The sequence below is a fragment of the Strix uralensis genome, chromosome 3 (genome assembly GCF_047716275.1).
Source record: "Strix uralensis isolate ZFMK-TIS-50842 chromosome 3, bStrUra1, whole genome shotgun sequence".
NCBI lineage: Eukaryota > Metazoa > Chordata > Aves > Strigiformes > Strigidae > Strix > Strix uralensis.
This window is the reverse complement of record NC_133974.1, coordinates 115804483-115825772: the sequence shown is the minus strand read 5'-3', so window position 1 is coordinate 115825772 and position 21290 is coordinate 115804483. Positions and strand designations below refer to the sequence as shown.

Genomic DNA, 21290 nt, shown 5'->3' with positions numbered 1-21290 from the left:
TCTCTGCTCCGCAGGGAGGCTCTCACCGACGCCGAGGCGGTGCTGAGCACAGACGTGCGGCTGACCCGGGGCCGCAGGAGGAGCGAGAGGCGCCTTCTCCTCCTCCAGGAGGAACTGGTCATCGCCAAGTTGCGGTAAGACCCTCAGAGCCCCACTGCCTTTCCCCCATCCCTGGCCCTGCCACCAGGCCAGGGACACTCTGGCACCAGCCCCAGGCCCTGGGGCCTTGGTGCTGGATGCACCAATGTCCATCCCAAGGTGTCCTGGTTTAGCCAGGATAGGGTTAAGTTTCCCCAGCAGTGGGGAGGGAGCTCTAGCCGGGTTATTCAATACCATGCTGACGTCAGGTCCGGGCGCCCAAGCGCGGGAAGATTGGTAAACGCGTGGGGTGGGGTCCCTTCCCTCACTGCTGTATCGGTATATCCCTTGTTCTGTTTATTGTTATTACTGTTATTGCCATTGTTCTTGTTGTTGTTCGGTTTGTTGCTGTTGCACTGTTGTATCAAACCTCTCCTTATCTCAGCCCCGGGGTCTGTATTTCACTCCCTGCCCCGTTCCGGTCGGAGGGTGGGGGAGGGGCAGCGTCAGCGTGGTCTCGGGTCCCGGCGGGGCCTAAACCACCACAGCCTTTTTGGCACCCAACGTGTGGCACGAGAGGGTTGAGATAAGGACAAAAGGAGAAGGTGTGTTAGAGCCATCTGTTAGGTGCCATTTTTCTGGTTTTATTTGTATTTGTTTGATAAGGAACATTTGCAGTGCTGGCCAATTTGCTTGCGTGGTGGGGCTGGATTAATCCTTATATCCCCTGTGTGTTCCCAGTGCTGGCGTTTGTTATCGGTGGAAAATGTGTCAAGGGTTTTATTTTGCTATACTGGCTACTGACTGCTTATAATGTGCTTGGATCACTGCTTGTGGGGGTGAACCGGTACCTGTTTGCTGCCTGGGCTTTCGTTAGGGGTCTCACCGCCTCTGTGGGTGAGCCAGGGGAAGAGATGCTCTCGGTTTTTGAGAGTTTTAGCTATCCTTGGAGCACCCAGGCCAGTGTGTTTGCGGCACAGCGCTTTCTGAATGTCTGCCAGATCTTGTTTTGGGCCATGCGGTACTTCTCCAATAATGGCACCACCCGGAAACCTGCCCCGAGGGCAGATAGCTATAAATGGCAAGGTGTGTGGGAAAAGATGGGCAAGTGCCTGAGTCAGTGGTCACCCCCAATGCTTTGGGATTTCACTCCCAAACAAGTGCAGAGTCCTGATAAACTGGTGGAGTGTTTGGAAAAGGTGTGTTGCCAATCTGACAAACCCCGGGAGACACAACTCGTTGCGATGTGCTGGGGGCTTGCCCATGCTTACTGTGTCATCTTTAACACTGCTCACTTTAACCACCACAGAGGGGCAGGTGGGGGGCAGGGCTCTGCCAGAGGGCACCCCAAGGCAGCCACCTCCAGCTCACTGCCTGTCTCTCTTCTCCGCAGACGTGGCACCACCCTGCACCCACAGCTCCGCCTGGCCCTGGACCAGCTGTGGGTGCTGAGCAGCGGGAAGGAGGCAGCGGGGGACGTCAAAGAGGAGGAGGAGGAGGAAGACAGCGACGAGGACAGGACCTCCATCATCTTCATCTGGCCCAGCGGCACCTGTGTTGCCACTTTCGGGTGAGTCGTGGTGCCACGTCCCACGGCCGGGCAGGAGAGGGTCCCAACCGTGCCCACACCACCCTGTGAATGGCCTCTGCCCTCCGTGCAGAGCCTGGGCAGGGAGCAGGCAGCACGCCGGCAGGGAGGGATGGGGGTGCGTTTCCACATCCTGCATCCCCTGGTCACCTTTTGGTCCCCAGAAGGGAAGGGCAGGGGCAGCTGCTCTGGCAGGACACAGGGAGCCAGGGCTTGGGCAGCACCCCTGTCCCGCCCCACGGGGCCTCGTGCTGCCCCTCTGCCCTTCCCAAGGGGCAAGGCTGTGCCGGGGCCCAGGGCCTGGGGGGCAGCGGGGCCTGACGCTGGTTCTCCTCTCTTTCTGCAGCTCCCGGGCACTGAAGCAGCTGTGGCTGGGCAAGCTGCTGGGGTAAGCTAGGGGGGTGCTTCAGGCGCGGCCGGATGGGGCAACACAGCTCCCCAGGTGGGGAGAGCTGCCGCCGCGGCTGCGGGCAGCTCTCAGGCAGAGCTGCCTGAGAAGGGAGAAGAGGTGGCTTGGGGCTCAGCCAGCTCTCTCTCTGTCCCTTGCTGGTGCACAGGACACCCGAAGGAGCCACGGGAGCCCGCGTGACCGACGTCCCATCGATCAAACTCCTGCAGAAGGAGCTGAGCCGACGCCATGCCGTGAGTGTCTCTCTAGTCTGGCCACTGTCCCCGAGCGCTGGCCCTCCAGCCGAGCAGCAGAGGCATCGCTGCTCACCTCCTTCCACTCTTTCTCTCCTGCCCAGTGGAAGACATTCAGCGCCAGGAGCCTGGAGAGGCTGATGGAGGACCAGGCAGAGGTGAGAACGGCTGCCTTTCACCCGCCTCTGGCTGTGCCGGGATGCCAGGGATGTGCAGCGAGTGGGGTGAGCCTGTGCAGGGGGGAGGGAGGGTCCCGCAGTGCCACCCCGGGCGCAAAGAGGCTTGGGGAGCCACCAGGAACGCCGCATGTCCCCGCTGGTGGTGCTGGGAGGAAACCTGCCGCGTGAGGCAGAAAGCCCAGGAGGGCAGAGGGTCCCCGCTCTGCCGCCCTCAGGCTGCTGGTGCCGGGTGGCCGCTCGCCGGTGGCCCTTTCCGCCGCGGGGATGCTCTCTAAGCGCAGCCTGGTTCTTGCAGGCTGATCCCAAGCAAGGGCCTCCAACAGCCCCATCTACCAATGGAGGGGGACTTTGCCGCTCACCAGGTGAGTTTGGGAACGAAGGGCAGGGAGGGCCTTCTTTTCTCCTGGACCGGCACGTCTGCACAACTGAGGATGCTGTTGCTGCTGCCCTTTGGCCAGAGGAAATCGGTGCCCATCACGCTGCAGCAGGAGAGAGCTGAGCGCTCGGGACCCTTCGACAGTGCTGAGCACTCGAGGTGCTGCCTGCCTGAGCTCTGTCCCCAAAGCCGGGCAGATGGGTCCCTGCTCCTCGGCCAGAGCCAGGAGGAGCCGTGCTCCCTTGTTCCCTAAGTGTCACCCCGCAGGTTGGGCACCCCAAGGGAGGACGGATGTCACCCGGACGAGCAAGGACACCCGCTGGGCAGCGGCCGCTGGACGTGATTCTGCGGGACAGGGAGCCTCCCTCTGCTGCTGCTCGCAGCCTGGGGGAGGGCAGGGCGAGGGCTGGGCGGGGCTGTCCCACTGTCCCGCCGGTTCTCAGGAGACTGCGAGCCGGAGCCGCTGAGCCAGAGCCCTGGTTCCAGCTGCCGGCTCCCTGCCCGTCCCGTCCCGCCGCACCGCTCAGCACCGCGCTGCAGGCAGGGCAGGGCAGGGCAGGGCAGGCTCCGGGAGCGCTGGCCTGGCGGTTCCCACTGACGGGCTCTTGCTCTCTTTCCCTTTGCAGCAGGAGGGAGCGGCGGCAGCACCGGCAGGAGGAGGAGGGGGCTGCCCTGGCCCTTTGCGCTGCGGCGGAGCCCGTCCGCTGCCCCGGTGCCAGGGCAGGCGGGCTCCGACTGCAGCAGGGCGCTCTTTGGGCAGCCCTTGGCAGCCCTCTGCGGGGAGGCCGGCACGCTGCCCCGGCCCATCCAGGTAGGCCAGCCTGGACAGGGGGGCCCCAGCCCTCCCTGCGGCTGCTCCAGAGCCACTGTCCCCAGCAGCTCCGGGGGTGGCTGGGGCACTGGGCTCTTCACCCACGGCCACCGCTTCTGGCGCCAGACCCTTTGCGGGTGGGGGGGGGAGCCCAGCCTGGGGCAGAGCTCTGGCCTCTGCCGTCACTTGTTTCTTCAGCCAAGCAGCTGTTCTCCTGCGTCTCCCGCAGGAGCTCGTGGACATCCTGCACCAGCGAGGACCGTCGACGGAGGGGATATTCCGGAGATCCGACAGGGGGACGGCGCTCCAGAAGCTGAAGGAGGACCTCGACCGCGGCGCAGATGTGGACCTGGCAAACCAGCCTGTCATCCTGCTGGCTGCCGTCCTGAAGGTGAGCGCTTCTGCCCTGCAGCTGGAAGAGCTCCTGGCTGGCCTGGAACCTTCAAAGGCTCACCTGAAGCCCTTGGCCTTGCAGGACTTTCTCCGCAGCATCCCGGGCAAGCTGCTCGTTGTCGGCCTCTACCAGGACTGGATGCAGGCCATGGAGAGGCCAAGCAAGGAGGCCAGGGTGGAAGCGCTGAAAGTGTGAGTGTGGCCAGCAGCCTGCCTGTTGAGTAGGGAGTGGCAGAGTCCTGGGACTTGTCTGAAAAGGGACGGGCTCCTTAGAAGGTTGCACTTTCTGGCAGCTCGCATTTGCTGGGCTGGGGTTGCATTTTGGGGGAAAGGACGTGGGCAGGGAGCCCTCCCTTGCGTGGGCTTGGGTGAAACCAGGAGCTGGGAAGCAGCAGTGTGTTTTCTTCCTGAAGCACACGAGCCCTGATCGCTGCCTGAGAGCACCTGGAAAGTGGCACAACACAGACACTGGCTCCCACCTGCCTTGTGCAAGCTTCGGGGACAGCTGTGGGCAGCATCTGCTTCCTTAACGTTGTGTTCCTGCTCCCTCAGGGTGGCCGAGAAGTTGCCTGCAGCCCATCTCCTCCTCCTCCAGCGCCTGATCTCACTGCTGCAGAACATTGGCCACCACGTGTCCACCAGCAGAATGACCTCCAGCAACCTGGCCATCTGCCTGGGGCCAAACCTGCTGGGCCCACCCGACGAGGACCTGCTCCCGCTCGAGGCCATGCTGGAGGTGACCGAGAAGGTACGCTGTATTGACCGGCTGCCTGCAGCCTGCCTGGACCCTCAGAGCTTCCTCCTCTCCTGAGCAAATGCCGGTGGAGTGGCTGCCTGGAAGAGCAGCCCCACAGCCACAGCCACAGCCTGTGCAGAAGCAAGGGTCAGGAGCAGGAAAGGCTGCTCGGCACATTTTCAGACACCTGCGCTGAAACCAAGGCTTTGATGTGTGCAGGTGAAGCTGCTGGTGGAATTTCTCATTGAGAACGGCAGTGACATCCTGGGGGAGGAGATGGCTGGCCAGATGTCACCAGAGCCCATGGGCAGATCCACAGGTAGGAGGAGGGACTGAGGGTTGTCACAGCCTGAGCAGACAGCAGGGGTAGGGCTTCCTGTGGGTTTTGCTTTAGCTGTTGTCCACTTCCAACAAGTCACTTGGCTGCACGTGCTTTTGCTTTCCAGAGCTGCCTTTGGGAAGGGAGCATGGCCCGGCAGGTGAAGCAGTCGCACAGCTCCAGGCAAAAGCCTGCCTGGATGCACCAGCCTCTCTGCTCAGCCTCCAGAGAGCAGCAGGGGCAGACGCGGTGCTGGGAGCAGAATGGGCGGAGGTATGGCAGCTCCACGAGCGCTGCAACAATGTGGCTTAGGTAGGAGGAGGGGAGTTGCTGCTGGGTCCAAGCAGCTGCTGTGCCTCTTCCTGGCGTTCGACCTCTTGTGGCTTTGCATTTTATTTCACACCACCGCCCCCCCCCCCCCCCCCCCCCCGGGAAGAACACCCTGTAAGGAAAACTGGCAAGGTCTTTTCTCCAATGCGTTAGGCATGTGCTTAATCAAAGGAAATACCTACAAAATGCCACAGAAAGATAGATTTCAAAAGCAAAGCCTCCCACCGCACAAGGTTGTAGTGGGCCAGCCTTCTCTTGCCCGGCAGGGGATCGCAGGCTCTCTGCTGAATGGCCCCACAAATGAACTGTCACACCCCCACGTGAACCCTGTGTTCCAGAGTGAGATCCTTGGGAGAAAGGGCTAATGCAAACCGGCCAAAGGGATCTCCTCTGTAGAGATAAGGCAGCAACGTGCCAAGCAGTTGCTTGCTACTTCAGGGCATCCCTTGCCACCTGCTAATGACGACCTTTCTGTTTTAGGCACCCGTTGCTCTGTCTCCAGCCACCCCCAAGACCACGGTAGAGGCCCTGGGATGCGCAGAGGAACCAAAGAGCCTCTCAGAGCAAAGAAGGTAAAATGAGTCAGCTTTGGTTAAATCAAGAACTGATTCCGATTGATCCTGGCTTTACCTGTCTAATCATGCTGTGGGATGGAAAGGTTTGCAGGCTTCCGCCAGGAGAACGCCAGCCAAAGGAAAAGAAAGAGAGAAGAGGCCTGGGCAGAAGAGACGGAACCCCACCAGGCGAAGAAGAGAAGAGAGGAGAAGATGGGCACTGCAAGAAAAGCAGGGAGGTGCAAAAGATCGGGAAGCCCCAGGTGTGTACCAGGCTCTGCTGCCCATCTTTGCCAACTCCCCACACTGCTCTAAGTCAGTCCAACTCACTGGCAAGGGACGGCGAGGGGATGGTGCTATGCAGGGTTTGGAAATAACCCCGTGGCAGCTGCCCAGGGGAGCCCTCCTGTGTGGCACAGGGGCACTGTGCACCTCTGCACCTGCACAGCTCTCTAAGGGCATTACCCATGGGGATAAGGGGCCGGAGCCACCCCAGAGCCAATGCCAGCAGTAGCTCTCTTCTGGGATATCAACAATTCCTGTTTCCCAAAGAAAGGGGAACCAAGCCATGCCTGTTGCTGCCTTTGTGGCTTTACCAGTGCTTTCTGGCTCTGTCGTTGTAGGTGCTGATTTTGCTGTTACTGGTTGAACCCGTGTGACTCCTGGGCTCCTGCAGTTAATGTCCGCAATAAAAGGACATTTTCTCTCTTCTGAGTGTGTGTGCCGTACGATATTCTGGACGAGGTAGACGTTGTTTTGTGATGCATCCTTGTGGAGGAGTTTGGGATCATCTCTTGCGCCAGAATCCTTTCCAGCAGGCATCGGGGCTGAGTTGAGGTGCTCGAGGAGTCAAACCAAAGCACAGCATCCCATAGAACCGCTGAGGCTGGGAGGGACCTGTGGAGGTCCTCTGGTCCAACCCGCCTGCTCAAGCAGGGTCACCTAGACCAGGTTGCCCAGGACTGTGGACTAATGGGCACGTTCCCTGTCACACAGAGCACCTCACGGGCTAGAAAAGGGATGCTCTGGAGAGTTTCTGGCAAATCTCTGGAGAAGAGCATCTCCCCGCCCCTCCACCAGGGGCTTTTTCAGCTCTGGTGCCCTTCCCAAGGACAGCCCCACCAGGTGGGTGCAGTCAGCACTGCAGGAAAGAACAGGCAGCAGCCACCACAGTCAGCACTGCGGGAAAGCTGGGACCCCGGAGACCCTCCCAGGCTCTCCAACCCCAGCCTAGCCCAGTCCAGACAGTGTCCACAAGAGTGGTCTTCCATCCCTTTTCCCAACGTGCTGAACTGCCCTTAAAGCGTTAACCACCGGGCTGAAGTGCTAAGGCTTGGACAATAGGCCCAAGCCAGAGTTGACCTATAGAGGAATCCTGTATATTTTGTACCTGATAACCGTTGTGCTAGTAGGTATTGTACTAGGTTATAACAAACCGCCTATCCTGATGTAAAAAGCGCTAAAGTGTTGAAGTGTTGAAGCCTGAACAACAGGCCCCGAGCCAAAGCTGCAAACTTAGTATGTAGTCATTAACGATATGTGTATGGTCATTAATGAAAGATGTAGCTTAGATATCATAGACTCCTGACTGATGATGAATGTAATGGAAACATGTCTATCCTGAATGTATCTTTCTTCTTCTTGGCATAGAGGTAAGTTAACAAGGCCATGAAGCCTGCTGTCCGGCCTTGGGACCAGACGTGTGGCCTTGTTCTAAAAAGAACATAAATAAATTAGATAAGCAGGGAAACTCCCTTAGCTTCTCCCTTGAGCCCTGGCCAGGCTCCGGGGGAATCTAATGTGAGAGTGAAACCAGACGTTCCGCTCAAAACAGAGGTGCCAGCTATTCTGGCTTGCTGATTTGGGGCTATATAAGGCTGGACCCGCTCACAGCGACTTTGGAAGCCTCACCTACGGGTGGACGCACCGCGTAGGATTTCCCACTTGCCGGGACAGGCTCTCCAAATCCTCGCTGTAACCGGGGCTGCCCAGCCACTGCGGGTCTGGATGATGGTGACGTATGCAAGTGGTGATGGATCTTTCTTAATCACTGTTCTCTCCCTCAGGTAGTAATGATTTGATGCATGACCCTGTATTTTCCTATTTGTTTAAGTGCGCTATTGTGTCTTTTCGTACTGTATGTTTTCTGTATTATTCTGTTACGTTATTTAGCTATTTCCAGTAAAATACGCCTGCTCTCTTCACTCTGGTGTCTGAGTTTAATTGGTATCCCTAATCAGCAAAACACGGGCCCACAATCTTTCTGGTTGGAGTGTAAAATAGCCAAAAGATGCTGGCTTCCTGCATTTTTCCTGCAAAGACTCTGATTTCCTGCATTTTTCCTGAAAAGGGCAGGTTTTGAACTCTCTTCATCGCTCCTATTTTAATCAAGGCATCGCGCAGTATCAACAGTTCCACCAGACACACGCCATCCAAAGCTGACTATGGATCCCCTTTTTGCCACGGGGAGGGCCTTTCGCACAGACGTGTCCCTGGCTGTGCTGGCTGCTCGGTGGGTGAAGGTCATGGCTCACAGTGGAGTCTGTCTTTCGCCACGATGGTCATTTCCAGGGAGAGCAGCTTGTTGTATTGACCAGGACCCTACAGGGAGAACAGAAGGGCAGGGATGCAGACGCAACACTTGCCACAAGTCCAGCGGAGCAGCTTGCTCCAGCGCGGCCCACTGTGACTTTCTGTGCTGCTGGAGCTGTGCGGATGCTCAGGGGACAAAGGGTTAAACCTGAGTTACCTGCATGAACTACAGCTGTCGCCAGCCTCGGTGCAAGCTGACGCAGGAGGTGCTTGAGGCGTCAAACCAAAGCACAGCATCCCATAGAACTGCCGAGGCTGGGAGGGACCTGTGGAGGTCCTCTGGTCCAACCTGCCTGCTCAAGCAGGGTCACCTAGACCAGAGCCCCAGTATTGTTTGCCCTTGGTCTTTGAGTATCTCCGGAATGGAGACTGTATAATTTCCCTGGGCAACTTGTCAATATTTGACCCCCATTGCAGGAAAAAGCTGTTTTCTCATGTGCAGGTGGAATATTTTTTGTTTTAATTTACGCCCGTCGTCTCTGGTGGTCTCGGTAGACACTCTCAAGAAAGCCTGGCTCACTAATCTGTATTTCTTCCCAGCAGGTTTATATATATATATATATATGGATAAGATACATCCCTCACCAGCCCCCCCAGATTTTCTCTTCTCCCCACTGAAATGTGCCAGCTTAAAATCACCAGGTAAAATTTGGCATTCTTGAGGCTGATTTTCTTTTGTGTAATGTATGTGTTGGGGGTCTGTCCACCATCTTACATAGTGCCTGCAGTGCTGCTCCCCTGTCTTGAAATGGCTCAGAAAGGGACACAAAGCTACACGCCAGCTTGTGCACAAAGAAGAAGCTAACTGGCCTAGGTCTCTTCAGCTGGAAAAAAAATGGCTGAGGGAAGGCATGCCAGGGAGATGAAGAATGATGAATGGTAAGGAGAAGCTATAAAGGGACTATCTTGCATTTCTCCTTCTAGCAAAAGATCCAGCTGTTGTCTAGGTCAGAGTGAACACAAAGAAGTGTTTCTTCGTAGATCATGTAGTTAAACAATTTGCTGCTAGACACTGTAGAACTTAAATGGTGTACAATCGTAGCTTTTCTTGTTAAAAATCCTTTCAGAAAGAATTCTTCTTAAAGGTAACCACACCTGGGAACTGTGAGCCCCATTCCTCCACCTGATTTGGGAGAACCGCCCATCTCTCACTGCAGAACAGCCTGGAGCAACAGCTTTTTTCTCCTTGGAGCTTGGCAGCTCATACAACTGAAAATAGAAAATGGGATCATATTAAAACATTTTAATTTATGCATCTGATTGATATTATGCTGTAATTAAATTATATTCCCATGGTGCGTATAACATCAGGGTTGTAGTAATACAAATAATTAGTAATTAACTCTAATCAGATCAGTTAGTAAATGGCAGATTCCAGATGAATAAGCTGGCCAACAGTGTGTGTGGTAAGGAAAGCCAAGGAAGAATGAAGAAAAGCTAATTTGTGCTAATGGGTAAGGGAGGAAGTGAACATAACAGGAAACTGATTTTCAAGAGAACTCCCCTGCCACAGAAAACAAGAATGCAATCTTAAAAGATCCTTTGGGTAATAGTCAGCACCCTGCAGCTCAGTTCTTGGAAGATACCCCAATTTGACCTGTCACACCCTGCTCTGAGTTCCTCCCAAATGCTCATGCCTCTTACTATGCTTTGGTGCTGAAGTAAATGAAGGGCCAGTACAGCAGCATGCACAGAGTACCTTCAGCCAAAGGGACCTTCCTAAGCTGCCTCCCAGCTGACAATCCCTTGATGATGACAAATGATGATGGCACTTCAGTGCCTTCCTCAGTGTGCCAGCAGCACCTTGGCTTGGGAATTTGGGAATGTGTTCATAACCAGTTGCTCCCGCTGATCTCCAGATAACTGCAGTGCTGCAGAGGCAAGTCTGATCTGCAGAAACGGCCTGAATAGGAAGGCCCAGGCATATGTGGTGGGAAGAGCAGTCTGAAAATGCACCTGGGCATGGGACTCAGGAAGGACTACAGCTGGAGTGCTATTTGATCAGAATCAAATATTTTAGAGACCGTAATTGCAAAAGAAAATAGCCTGTGTTAAATCTCAAAAAGGTCACTGTGAAATATTCTGCCATTGTGAAGGGTTTCGCTTTTTATTTTTTCAGTTTTAAAATGCTCTTGAAACCAACATCTTCCTACAGCCAAGGTTTCCTTTCAAGTAAATGGCATTTTCTGATGAAAAATATTCTAAGTAAGCATAAAATGATTAGAAAATGTGACCAGCTCTAATTGCTGCTCTGTACCAAGAGCATACCAACAGGTCCCTTTCTTGGAGGGCAGCAGGAAGAGGAAAGTTGCCTGGTGGGTTTTTTTCATTTGTTGATTGAACAAGTCATTGGCTGCTGAGAAGTTACTGATAAGAGTTCACAGGCAAGGCACCCGAAATGGTCACATGAACTAATTAATCAAATGAAATAATAAAGGAAGGTGAGGACAGGTCGTAATGGGCAGACATTTCAGTTCCTTTCCAGGATCCTACAAAAATATGAAGAAATGGGAGAAACAGATATATTTGTGTGTAGCGTTAGGGTGGGAGCAACACTCTACAGACCCATATAACATAGATGGTAGCGGTTTATCAAGGTGTTCGCTGACCCTCCAGAATGGAAAGGAGCCTTGCAACAATGTGTATATGTGGATCACTCTGCCTTAACATGGAAAAATTTATGGAGCAATTTGGTGAATCAAGTACTGCCTGCAATTTCATGTCTGTCTCCTTTCTTGGTTAGAGAGGGTCTCCACAGATTTGATGTGATGAGGGAAGTTGGCATAACAAGGATTTGCAGTACCCTAGTCTGCTACCAGATTCCATGCCAATCATTGCTCTCAAGGCTCAGGTCGCCTAATTACTTTCAGATATGACTTTTTCTGCAGCTTCTACTTAACTGTTTTCAGAAGTGCCACTGTTAGGTGTCATCTTAAAAGCTCTTTTCTTCTTGCATGCAAGCAAGTGTTCAGCCTTCATGAGATGTTTTAGTTTACTTATTTCATGTTTCAGTTTTGTGGGCTGTTTTACTGTTGGCTACCAACAACGTTTGCTCCTTGCATAACTGTGACACAGGAGCTTCTTGGAGCTACTGGAGCCCATTGTCTGTCGGACCACTCCTCGGGGGCACAGGGAACTGTGACTTGGGATTCCCAGCCTTCTGACTGAAATCCAACAGGTCAACCCCTCTGGCTTTCCAGTATTTCATAGAAGAGTAGAAATCAACAGTAGTGACAGAATATTCCTAGGATCATCCTTCCCACAGGGATGTTGGTAGACTTTTGCCTTAACCACATATGCAAGAAGATCCTGAGGAAAGAAAACAGTGCAGTAGTTCATACTTACTTTTTCCTCAGGGGTGGACCATCAAGCACTGGAATAGAAATTTTGCTCCCGTCCCTAATCTAAGCAGGAGTTGTAACTGTCACCCAGGAGATGGAGTGGGGTACACAGCAGCTTGTGGGATTCAAGAGACATGCCATGGGGTTTGGCTACAGGTGGTGAAGGTGAAAGGACACTGGATCTAGGATGCTTCTCATCACACCCAGATTGGCAGGTTAGCATCTGTGGCTGATGATATTCACTGTTCCTCAAAAGGCCTTGGGAGCAGGAGGAAAATGCCCTTTTTACTGTGCCATGGCCCAAGGAATTTGCACCTTCCATGAGAGCAACAGAGCACTGCACAGCTGGGAAACAGCCTGTGATCTGCAGCCAACCCAAATGAGGACCCAGATAAAGAAGGAGGGAGTGATGTGCAGAACCAGACCTTCACTGTGGGAGATGAGGAGGATTTTCTACCAAACCCAAGGGACTGTGCAGACCTTGCTGCCACACAGGGAAGTGTTGGATGGAGGCCTGGAGAAAGAGGAAGGGCCTGCCCTAGCTAGACATTGGGAATGGGGGTGATTTTTCTGCAGACCATTTTGTTTTAACATTTCATGTGAGATTTTCTTGTTTGACTAGTCCACCTCTGCTAGGCACAGCTGGGGATACCCCCAAACCCACTTGTGGCCCAAGGAGGCAGTTGAGCACAATGCTGTGTGACCATATTCATGCTTTAGAGACCTCTGAGAGACAGCTGCTTTGGCCACTGACTGCTTGCTGACTGTCCAGGAGTAGTTTTGCATGCATGCTACTTCCTTTATGTCAGTGTTGCAAGTTGTACCTATGTTCTTTCTGGTCTCTAAGATGGCTCCTTGATGAGGCTGTTACTCTGTCACGGCTTTTAAGTCGCTCATAACTGAAGCACTTTAGTAATAATACAAGCTGTTGCTTCATGAATCTGTTTTTGAAAGAAAATCTATATTACTTAGACTGCATATTGGCTCATTTAAGCATTTATTTATTTATTGTGATCAGTCTTGCCTCTTGGGTATGTCTCAAATGAGTAGAAAATAATGAATGTGCAAGGACTATAGTAGGTGAGGTCCTGCCCAGTTTGGAGCTCCCCAGTACAAGAGCCAGTTGTGTAGCTGGAGTGAGTCCAGTGGAGGCCACCAAGCTGGTTGGGGGCTGAAGCACAGGGCATTGAGCAGGAGGCCAGAGTGGAGACCTTCAGAAGTCCCTGCAAACCTGAGTTATTCTATGGCCCTATATGCAGACCACATCTCTAATTCCTAGAGATTTCAGATGACAGGATGACTTGACAGAGATGGTAGACCACTCAGATGAGCTGCCAGTCCCTGGAAGGCAGTACTGAGTCTACTGAGGCTTATCTAAACACACAGAGGAAATCCATGGCCAAGCTGGAACAAGACCTGCCTTCCTAGGGGCCGGGTCCTTTCTGCTGCAAAATAGTGGGCAGCATGCTGCTAAGGATGTGTCAGTACCACTTCCATGCACAACCATCAGCTTGCCCCAACCCAATGCTAACAAAAGATATATTGGGCAAAGCTAGCAGGGAGAAAAAAGCAGCGAACAGCTGACTCAAAAGCTTGTAGCAGGGAAGCAGCAAAGCCTAGCTCTCATGATCTGTTGTACATTTTGTAGATGATTATTGATCAGTATTGTTGGGTTTTTTTCTGTTGAAATCCACTGCAGCATTCCTCTTGATGGAGAACAAGTCAGTTGATTTCCCTGTGTCTTTCTGTTCAGTATTTCACATATACATATATGTGTTATATGGATATGTATGTGCACATGTACATGTATATATGTATGTATATGTAGTCATACACCTGTATGTGTATGTATATGTATGTATGCACATGTATGTGTACATCTATGGCACTGACTAAGAAATGGCATCAGTCTGAAAGAGGGGGCACGCCTCTGAGTTTTCTGGAAGGACAAATTGAATCTATAAGGTATGCAAATACCTGACCCTGTGTTGGGAAGAGAAGGCCAGTGTAACCCACCTGATGCATCACTTCAGATGCTTTACTTTTGCACAAGCACAATCTGTTACTTGTCAGGAAAGTCTGTAGAGGGAGGGTTTTGGCCACGGCAAAATAGCCCACCATAGCGTTATCAACCAAAAGAAGGTGGCCTTCTCCCCAGGCACATGGCACCATGGTTGTGTGCAATCATAGATGGGATGTAGTAAATGACAGATTTGCTCCTACCTCCCACCTCATAAAATCTGCCTCCCAGAGCCCTTTCCCACGCCTCTGCTTTCTTCCACAGACAGCTAACCCTGAAATGGCTAGAACAGCCTGTCATAAGTACACTTGGACACGTCCAAAGAAGGAAGTGTGATGGCACGAAGGAGTAGCACCTACCTTCTGACCACAGCATGCAGAGCTGCCTCATGGTCAATAAATATGAGACATATGTTGTCCTCACTATAACACCATAAACTGCAATGGTGTTGGCAGCTCCTGCTTTCATTCCCTTAACACAGCTGTGATCCTGGTGTCTGCAACACTGAGTCCTGTCCACGATGTCTGAAGCAAAACCCAATGTTCTTTGTTTCACAAGAGAAGTGGGACCATGGGCTGCAGTGACCAGATAGCCTGAGGAACCACACTGTGTTGGTAATGCAGCAGCTGTGAGCAAAGCCACGCAGCTGGCAAAGAGCATCTTTTGTGCTGTGCTTGATACAGAAAGCAGAGTTGGTGCAGGGTGCTGTAAAGGTTTGGATTAGTTTAGTTGAGAAAACTGACACTGTTCCTGTTGTCCATCTCCATCTCTGCCTCTTGGCTTGGATTTGAAGTTGTCTGAGCCCAGGACTAGCTACCTGAACCACATCTTGCACTGAAGAAACCAGGCACATAACAAGGTCTCCTAGGTTCAGCCCTTTTGCAAATATTCACCCTGTGGTCTTGTGCTGCTAACATGCAAGTGCAACAAACCCCGAGACTAATGAAACCTGTTCTGCAAACTGTGTGTATCATTGCCTGTTGTGCACTCTGACAGAAGCTCCACCACTGGCTGGAGCTTTTAGCAGCCTCAGTGTGTGTTCTCTGATGTCTAATACACCGTGCACTCTCTCTTTGTGCCCTTTCTCTGAGGGCAGTGATTTGGTATATCTCTTCTGTTGCACTGCTCCTTACTGTGAGGTTTATGGGCACTTAATTATATTAAAGATGTCCACACCTTCTGTCAAGTGCTGTTGAAAATGGTTACTAAATTAAAAAGTCCCTCAGGTTAGAAACACCCTCCAGCCAGCCATCATTGTATGCACTGATGCGGGAAGAAGTTAAGGGCAGATTATAGAGGAGCCACTGATTGTTGGCTGCCTGTGAATTTCCTTTGCAGCTCACCAGGTGGCATTTCCCAAGCTGTGAAGGGTGCATGGCAGCCAGCCCAGAGAAGGTGGTTGCCACTGTCACAGGCAGGCAGGCTGGTGTCTGCCCCCCATCTGTTCCAGCCTTGGTGTAGTTATGCTTCCAAGCAGCCTTGCTGTGCCCTCTTCCTGCCTCAGCAGGGAGCTCTTGCAAGCTAGCTGTATGGTGGGTGTTGCGAGGAAGACAGAAGAAATTAATTTCAGACTGACAGCAATAAAAGATGCTCAAGGCTAGGAAGATTCCTAAATGAAGGCACTGAGAATCAATGGAGGTATCAGGGGGTTATGAAATCCCGTCAGATGGCAGATGTAATGTGTAATTAGTCTCTGACCCAGTGCATTATTTGCTGAGACTCTCTCTGTTCCCTGGAGCTCTGAGACTTTCACAAAGAGGGGTTTTTTTCTTCCCTCTCAGTGAGTCTCCAGCACTCCCCATGCATCTTTTGAGGTTAATCCACAATGACATCCTACATTACATGATTAAGTTGAAGCCTTCCAACCCTGGACTTTACAGCTCGATATTTTTCCTTGTAGTAAATCTTTGTTATCACTACAGCTTGTCATCTGGTAAAGATATCTGTGCCACTTCTTTGATACCTCCTGATTGAGCCAATATGGGATGAAGGTCTCACTTCAGAAAGGGAGGGAAGCTGTAGTCTTTGGGAGACTGCCTTCTCTCTTCTCTCTCTGGTATGGTAGAGTTCTTTTGTAAATTAAACAGGATCTCCCTGTGTCCAAACACAAGAGGGTAGAGCACTCTGCTACCCCAAAAGTGGTGTTTATCAAAAATAAAATTGCCTTTAAGCCTGGAGAGAGCATAAAAATAGCAATCGTTTCTCAATAACAGGTAAGTTTAAGGGGCAAGTTCAAGGTGAACTGCATGACAGGTACGTTAACTCAGTTTCAAAAAGCTGCTTTGAAAAATGAAAGCATCCAGAGTAATTTTCTTGGTGTCCCTCTATAGATAAGTAAGCTTTCAAGGTTCTATCTTTACCTGTCAGTACTTCCTCCTGACTTCTTCCCAATCCATCATTCACAGCAGATGTAGGATCTCTGACTCTCCTCCCTCTCCCTCTCCTTCCTCCCTCTCCTCTCCTCCCTCTCTGGTCACACAACCCTTCCTTTCCCAAAGGAGGGAATAACAAACAGAGGAAATAACAAATAGAAAATAACCATCAGCAACAAGCAGCCAACAATGAATAATGATAGTCTGCAGAATGCTTTCTTAGTTCAACAGTTGCTGACAACATTTCATAGCCAGTCTTGAATCGTAAGGCTATAAGCAGCGGGAGTAATTGCTATAGCAATTTATGAAGATATTCCTCTATCTGACTGTGATTTCCCAATTCATACAGGTTTGTACACTGTGGCATCACTCAGAAATACCAACATTATCTGCGTAAGGCAGATGCACATACTGGTCTTTCTGCCAAATTTGCCTGAGCACACAATAGGAAGGTCATGCCAGATTTATTCTTGCTGGGGGAAGACAGGTGGGACATGCTCTGACACAGAGCTTATATGTAGAAAGATAACATGACTGATTATTTTTTGATACATGTGAACCAGTGGAACGCTTGTCAGCCCATGGCCTGTAGTAGTTTGGAGCTGGTACTCAGAAAGCAAAAGCTGGTCGTATGGTTTCAGTTGCAGTGTGGGTCACGCAGGCTGTTCTCTCTGAATGAAAGAACATGAAACTCACTTGGCTGCTCAATTTCAGAGCTGTGTTTCCAGCTTAAGCAACAGGGACTTGTGATTTCATTTGCACACAGACCCTCCTCCCTTCTGCTGCTGAAAAAGGCTAGAAATTCATCCCCCCCATGTGTGTTTGAAAAGCAGTTTCCTGACTTTGCCAGCCTAAGGTTTTTCATCAACATCAGACAAGATCATAGGCAGCCCAAGGCATCACTTTTACCTTTGGTTTTTGCTGTTCCTCTTGCTCGCAGATATCTTATGAGAGCCCAAACCATGTTTCTCTCAGCTCTTTCTAGCTGGGCCCATCAGGATGGCAGGACTTTACACATCTCCCAAGTTGATATGGAAAGAGGTATTGAGATGCAGTAGAGAAATTTATTTCCACAGCTGGCATCTTCTAGGAGTATCACTGCAGATGGTGAGATATATAGCACACCCAAAATCGGGTGAGCCTCTCTTTCTTCAGAGAGGCCCTGTACGCATGCAAACCTGAAAGCTTTTTACGTTCCTTGTGTGTGTGTGAACGTGCACTGATTTCTTGTGAAACTATACGTCTTTGCAAGGTTATCCCAGTCATCTGCTCTGCTCCTCCAGCTCTGTGAGGGTCAAGCCCCTCTCTGCCATGATGGCCCCACTGGTGTTCTGGCCTGAGGATGCTGTCCCAGGACACACCACAAACCTACAAAAAAAGTTTTGTTTCAGGTGCACAGGTAAAGCACAGATCCTAAATTCTGTCTCTGCAAAAGGCTGCTTCAGTGTCTCAGATGGGTGGAAGTTTATAGCTGCCTCCTCACTCTGGTGTGGTGAGATGATGTGGACAGTGTTTTGAGAACCAATGTTTAGAAAGGCAGCAGCTGAAATGCTGTATCAGCTCCTCACAGCCCACTGTGGGAATTAAGAACTGCTGGTTAGCAAAATGTAAACTGACCTTGAGGTTAGAAGAATGATTGTGGGAAACTGAGGCAGCATTATGTAACACCGTGTTGAGTGAAAAACAGCAGTAAAAGCCACCACCTGCAGAGTGTGGTGAGTATGTAAGCAATAAACAGGCAAAACCTGAAGGTCAGTAGGATGTAAAAGTAAAAACGAACCTATGTAAACAGGTGGTAATAAATTGGGAGCTTGCACGTAGTGCAGCAGCATTTGCTCTTGACAATGACCCCCTTCAACAAACTGGTGTGAGTTTGTCATTCTTCTGCGTGTCACCCTGATCCCAGCTGGACCGAGACCGACAGCCCACTGCAGACCGAGAAGAAGATACTCTTGCAGGCAGAGAATCCTGCAAGGCAAACGCATCCTCCTGCAAGCTGTGAGATAGCACCAGCATACTGCATGTGGTCCTTCTTGCATGGTCTTTCTTGCTCTCCCACCAGCTGCCCCTGCTCAGAGGCAGTTCCTCCGCTTCAGCCACATCACAGCATGTGACAACCCCAAAGCCTGAGATGAGGAAAGCTGGAGTCAAATGCTACCTCTGCAGCATTTCCTTCAAACCTCTCCTTCCATTAGAACCTTCCTGCCACTGGGGAGCAAACCCGTCCCACCCAGCTTCAGAGGTCCTTGCTCAGCAGAAGCTCAGACTGTAGCACTGGTGTCAGTGGCACTTTCTAGTCTTCATGCCATGGGTTTTTCTTTAGAGGATTATATCTGTTCTGCTGGCCAGAGATGCTGCAGTGGGCCATGCCAACATCACTCACCTTAGGAAGAGACAGGTCCCTGTTCAGTTCCTGGCTAACCCACAGGCCTGGTAAATACCCATGCAGTAGATATTCAGCAAACTGGACCCATACTAAGGCATGAAAGCTATCAACAGCAGCTTTATCTCCTCCTTGGGCTGCAGCGAGGCTCAGGTCTACCTCCCTGGGATGCAAGCCCCTTTTAGGTTCTCTGCTCACCCCCCCTGGACCGCCATGCCAAGTGCCAGCCCCATGTTGCTCCAGTGTGTGCAGCACAGAGGCACATCCTCAACTTTCAGCCAGATGATGCTCTCAGGAGTGCTCTTGCTAGGCAGGTCTTTCCCACAGTGCTGCTCCTGTTTACTGTCCCTTGGGGGTTCCTGGAGACATGCAAGCCTGTGCTCCCCAGTTTGGGATGCTATTTTTAAGGCTAGGTGCAAGGATCTCTACGGCTGTTTTAAAGCTGCCCATCTAGAAAAGTTTCTTCTAGCTCCAGAGCTGGCTTTTGCCTCTCAGGTCAATATTCAGCCTGCACAACCGTCATCAAATATCATAAGGTTGGTTTAAAATCAACCACAAGACTGGTTTAAAAATGGCATTAGTGTTATTATTATTGTTGGGCATGTATCATGAATGACCTTAGTGTCTCTGTATTTGCTTTCTAATTTTTTGAACTCCAGGTTAAATTCAGATTAGGACTAGGAAATGTTAGTTTCTTTCTTTTTAAATGAAAAATCTAAGATTCTTCTTTAATACCATGCGCTCCAAAGTTCAGCCTTTGAGAGAAAGAGCTAATTCCCCACAACTCATGCTGACATAGTTGCACGTTACACACAGCAATCCACTTTCTTGGCTGTGTGTCAGGGCTTCTTTGGGATGATCTGTGTGTCAGGAGCAAAGCACAGGAGCCCATGGTGAAAGCCAAGTCCTAACTGAAATGTGTTACCTTGCCCAAATTCAAGCTCACTGGGCACCTGTGTGTTGCAAAGTGAATGAGTGTGCTGACAGGTCTCACTGCACATCTCACATGCCACGGCATTTAGGGCCTTCACACAGAGGTAAGGTGATGTCCTGGGAGTGCTAGCTTGAATCCCAATCATCATTCTCATTTCTTGTGGTGAACCACACCCAAACACACTTAAATCTGAGTTATTTAGCCAATGGATTAGTTGTTGATGTGTGGTGCTCAGCTTTGGAGTCTTGGATGGGACTTACATGGCCCCCAAAGACTCCCAAGGTGGTGATAGATGAACAGGAGCCCATGCTCCCCAGCCTGGATGTCACCCGCAGGCTGAGACGAGAGTTCTGCTGGCAAAGCATGAGGCTTTTGCTGGAAGTTGATCCCTCCCGCCAATATGCAGCCTCCAAGGACCTCCAGCCATGCACACCCCCTACTCAGCTGACTGGCGGAGGAGTCACCATGTGGAAGGGCTGCATCTCTGCCCTGTAACAGTGCAAGACTTTGGCCTGGCTGCTGAGGAGCATGAGGCAGAGGGAGATACCCACACCTGAATGCATAGGACCAGCCAGCTCTTCTGAAGCCCTCAGGACCCTGCAGGGCTCCTGTGCCTTACCTCAGATGAGACAGCCATGGTGGTACTATTAAGAGTGCAGCTGATGGTGACGTGCCCCATACTGCTGCACCTCCTGTTCTCCCAGTCTTTGTGCTTATTTTAGATGGAAAACAAATGGGAAAAGGCCAGGATGGGAATCTCTTCATTTAAGTTAAATAAATAATCAGTATTTCCGGTCCTTGTCTGCTTGTTAGATAAGGGCTTTCCTAGCCTTAGATAAGGGCTTTCCTAGCCTCAGACAAGGTTTCTCTCAGACAAGGCATTACTCCATTATGAACTGAGGCAAAATAAGATTTGGACTGAGATACATGTTTGACATAAGTCCAGGCCTAGCATACATGACCTTGTAGTCAGACATGTCTAGCAACACTTCACCCTTAAAAACAACCAGGAAAGAAACTTTCAGTTTTTTCCTGAATGGGAAGAACAGTTTGAAATGGGGCAAATGTGAACCAAAGCAGTCACAGCCACCTGATTCCAGGGTCAAGTGAGGCAAGGACTGCAACACACATCCCAGGTTAGTTTTTAAAGCCATGACACACTGCTTTGGAGAGCCTGCTGTAAGCACCATAGCTAGAAACCCTGTGGATGCTCTTGGAAGAATAAGGAGGCAGCAGATTGTGCCCTTGTCCCTCACCTACCCAAATGCAGATACTGCCCACTGGGGCAAATAGAGAGTGGGGACTAACACACCCACCCCTACTCCATGCTTCACAGGGAAGGGGCTTCCATGGCAGTTGCTAAAAAAAACCCAAAGGTTGAAGGGGAAGAACCATAGAATTGACTTTACCTTAACAGGGCAACCTGGCCAAAAAATTGCATTTACTGGGCCCTCAGCTTTAGCAGTGGCTGAGAGTTGATGAAAATGCCTAGGAGTACATTGCTAGTCTCCAGGCTTAGTTTGAAGCCCAAGAAATCAATGCAAAAGAAGATCTATCAGTGACAGCTTTTGAGCCCAGGTAGAGTATGGGATGGTCCATATGGGTACTCCTCCAGGTAGCTGAACTTGGGGTACTGGGGCAA

The 21290-nt window shown here is 51.2% G+C and overlaps 1 protein-coding gene across 1 annotated transcript; it reads left to right on the top strand.

Annotated features, from left to right (window-relative positions):
* The first annotated feature begins 2822 nt into the window (after window positions 1–2822).
* On the top strand, window positions 2823–8210 carry LOC141941662 (uncharacterized). Its single transcript, XM_074864632.1, has 8 exons — window positions 2823–2849; window positions 4150–4259; window positions 4620–4815; window positions 5023–5122; window positions 5250–5395; window positions 5933–6024; window positions 6111–6269; window positions 6630–8210. The coding sequence occupies exons 1-8, from the start codon at window positions 2823–2825 to the stop codon at window positions 6634–6636; spliced, it is 837 nt and encodes a 278-aa protein (XP_074720733.1). The 3' UTR covers window positions 6637–8210.
* Window positions 8211–21290: the final 13080 nt, after the last annotated feature.

Bases quoted from the DNA above. Each gene is read 5' to 3' on its own strand.
- LOC141941662 (XM_074864632.1), top strand. From the start codon at position 2,823: ATGGAGGGGGACTTTGCCGCTCACCAG. The intron at 4,816-5,022 runs GTACGCTGTATT...TGATGTGTGCAG, and splicing joins TGCTGGAGGTGACCGAGAAG to GTGAAGCTGCTGGTGGAATT. The intron at 6,025-6,110 runs GTAAAATGAGTC...TGGGATGGAAAG, and splicing joins AGCCTCTCAGAGCAAAGAAG to GTTTGCAGGCTTCCGCCAGG.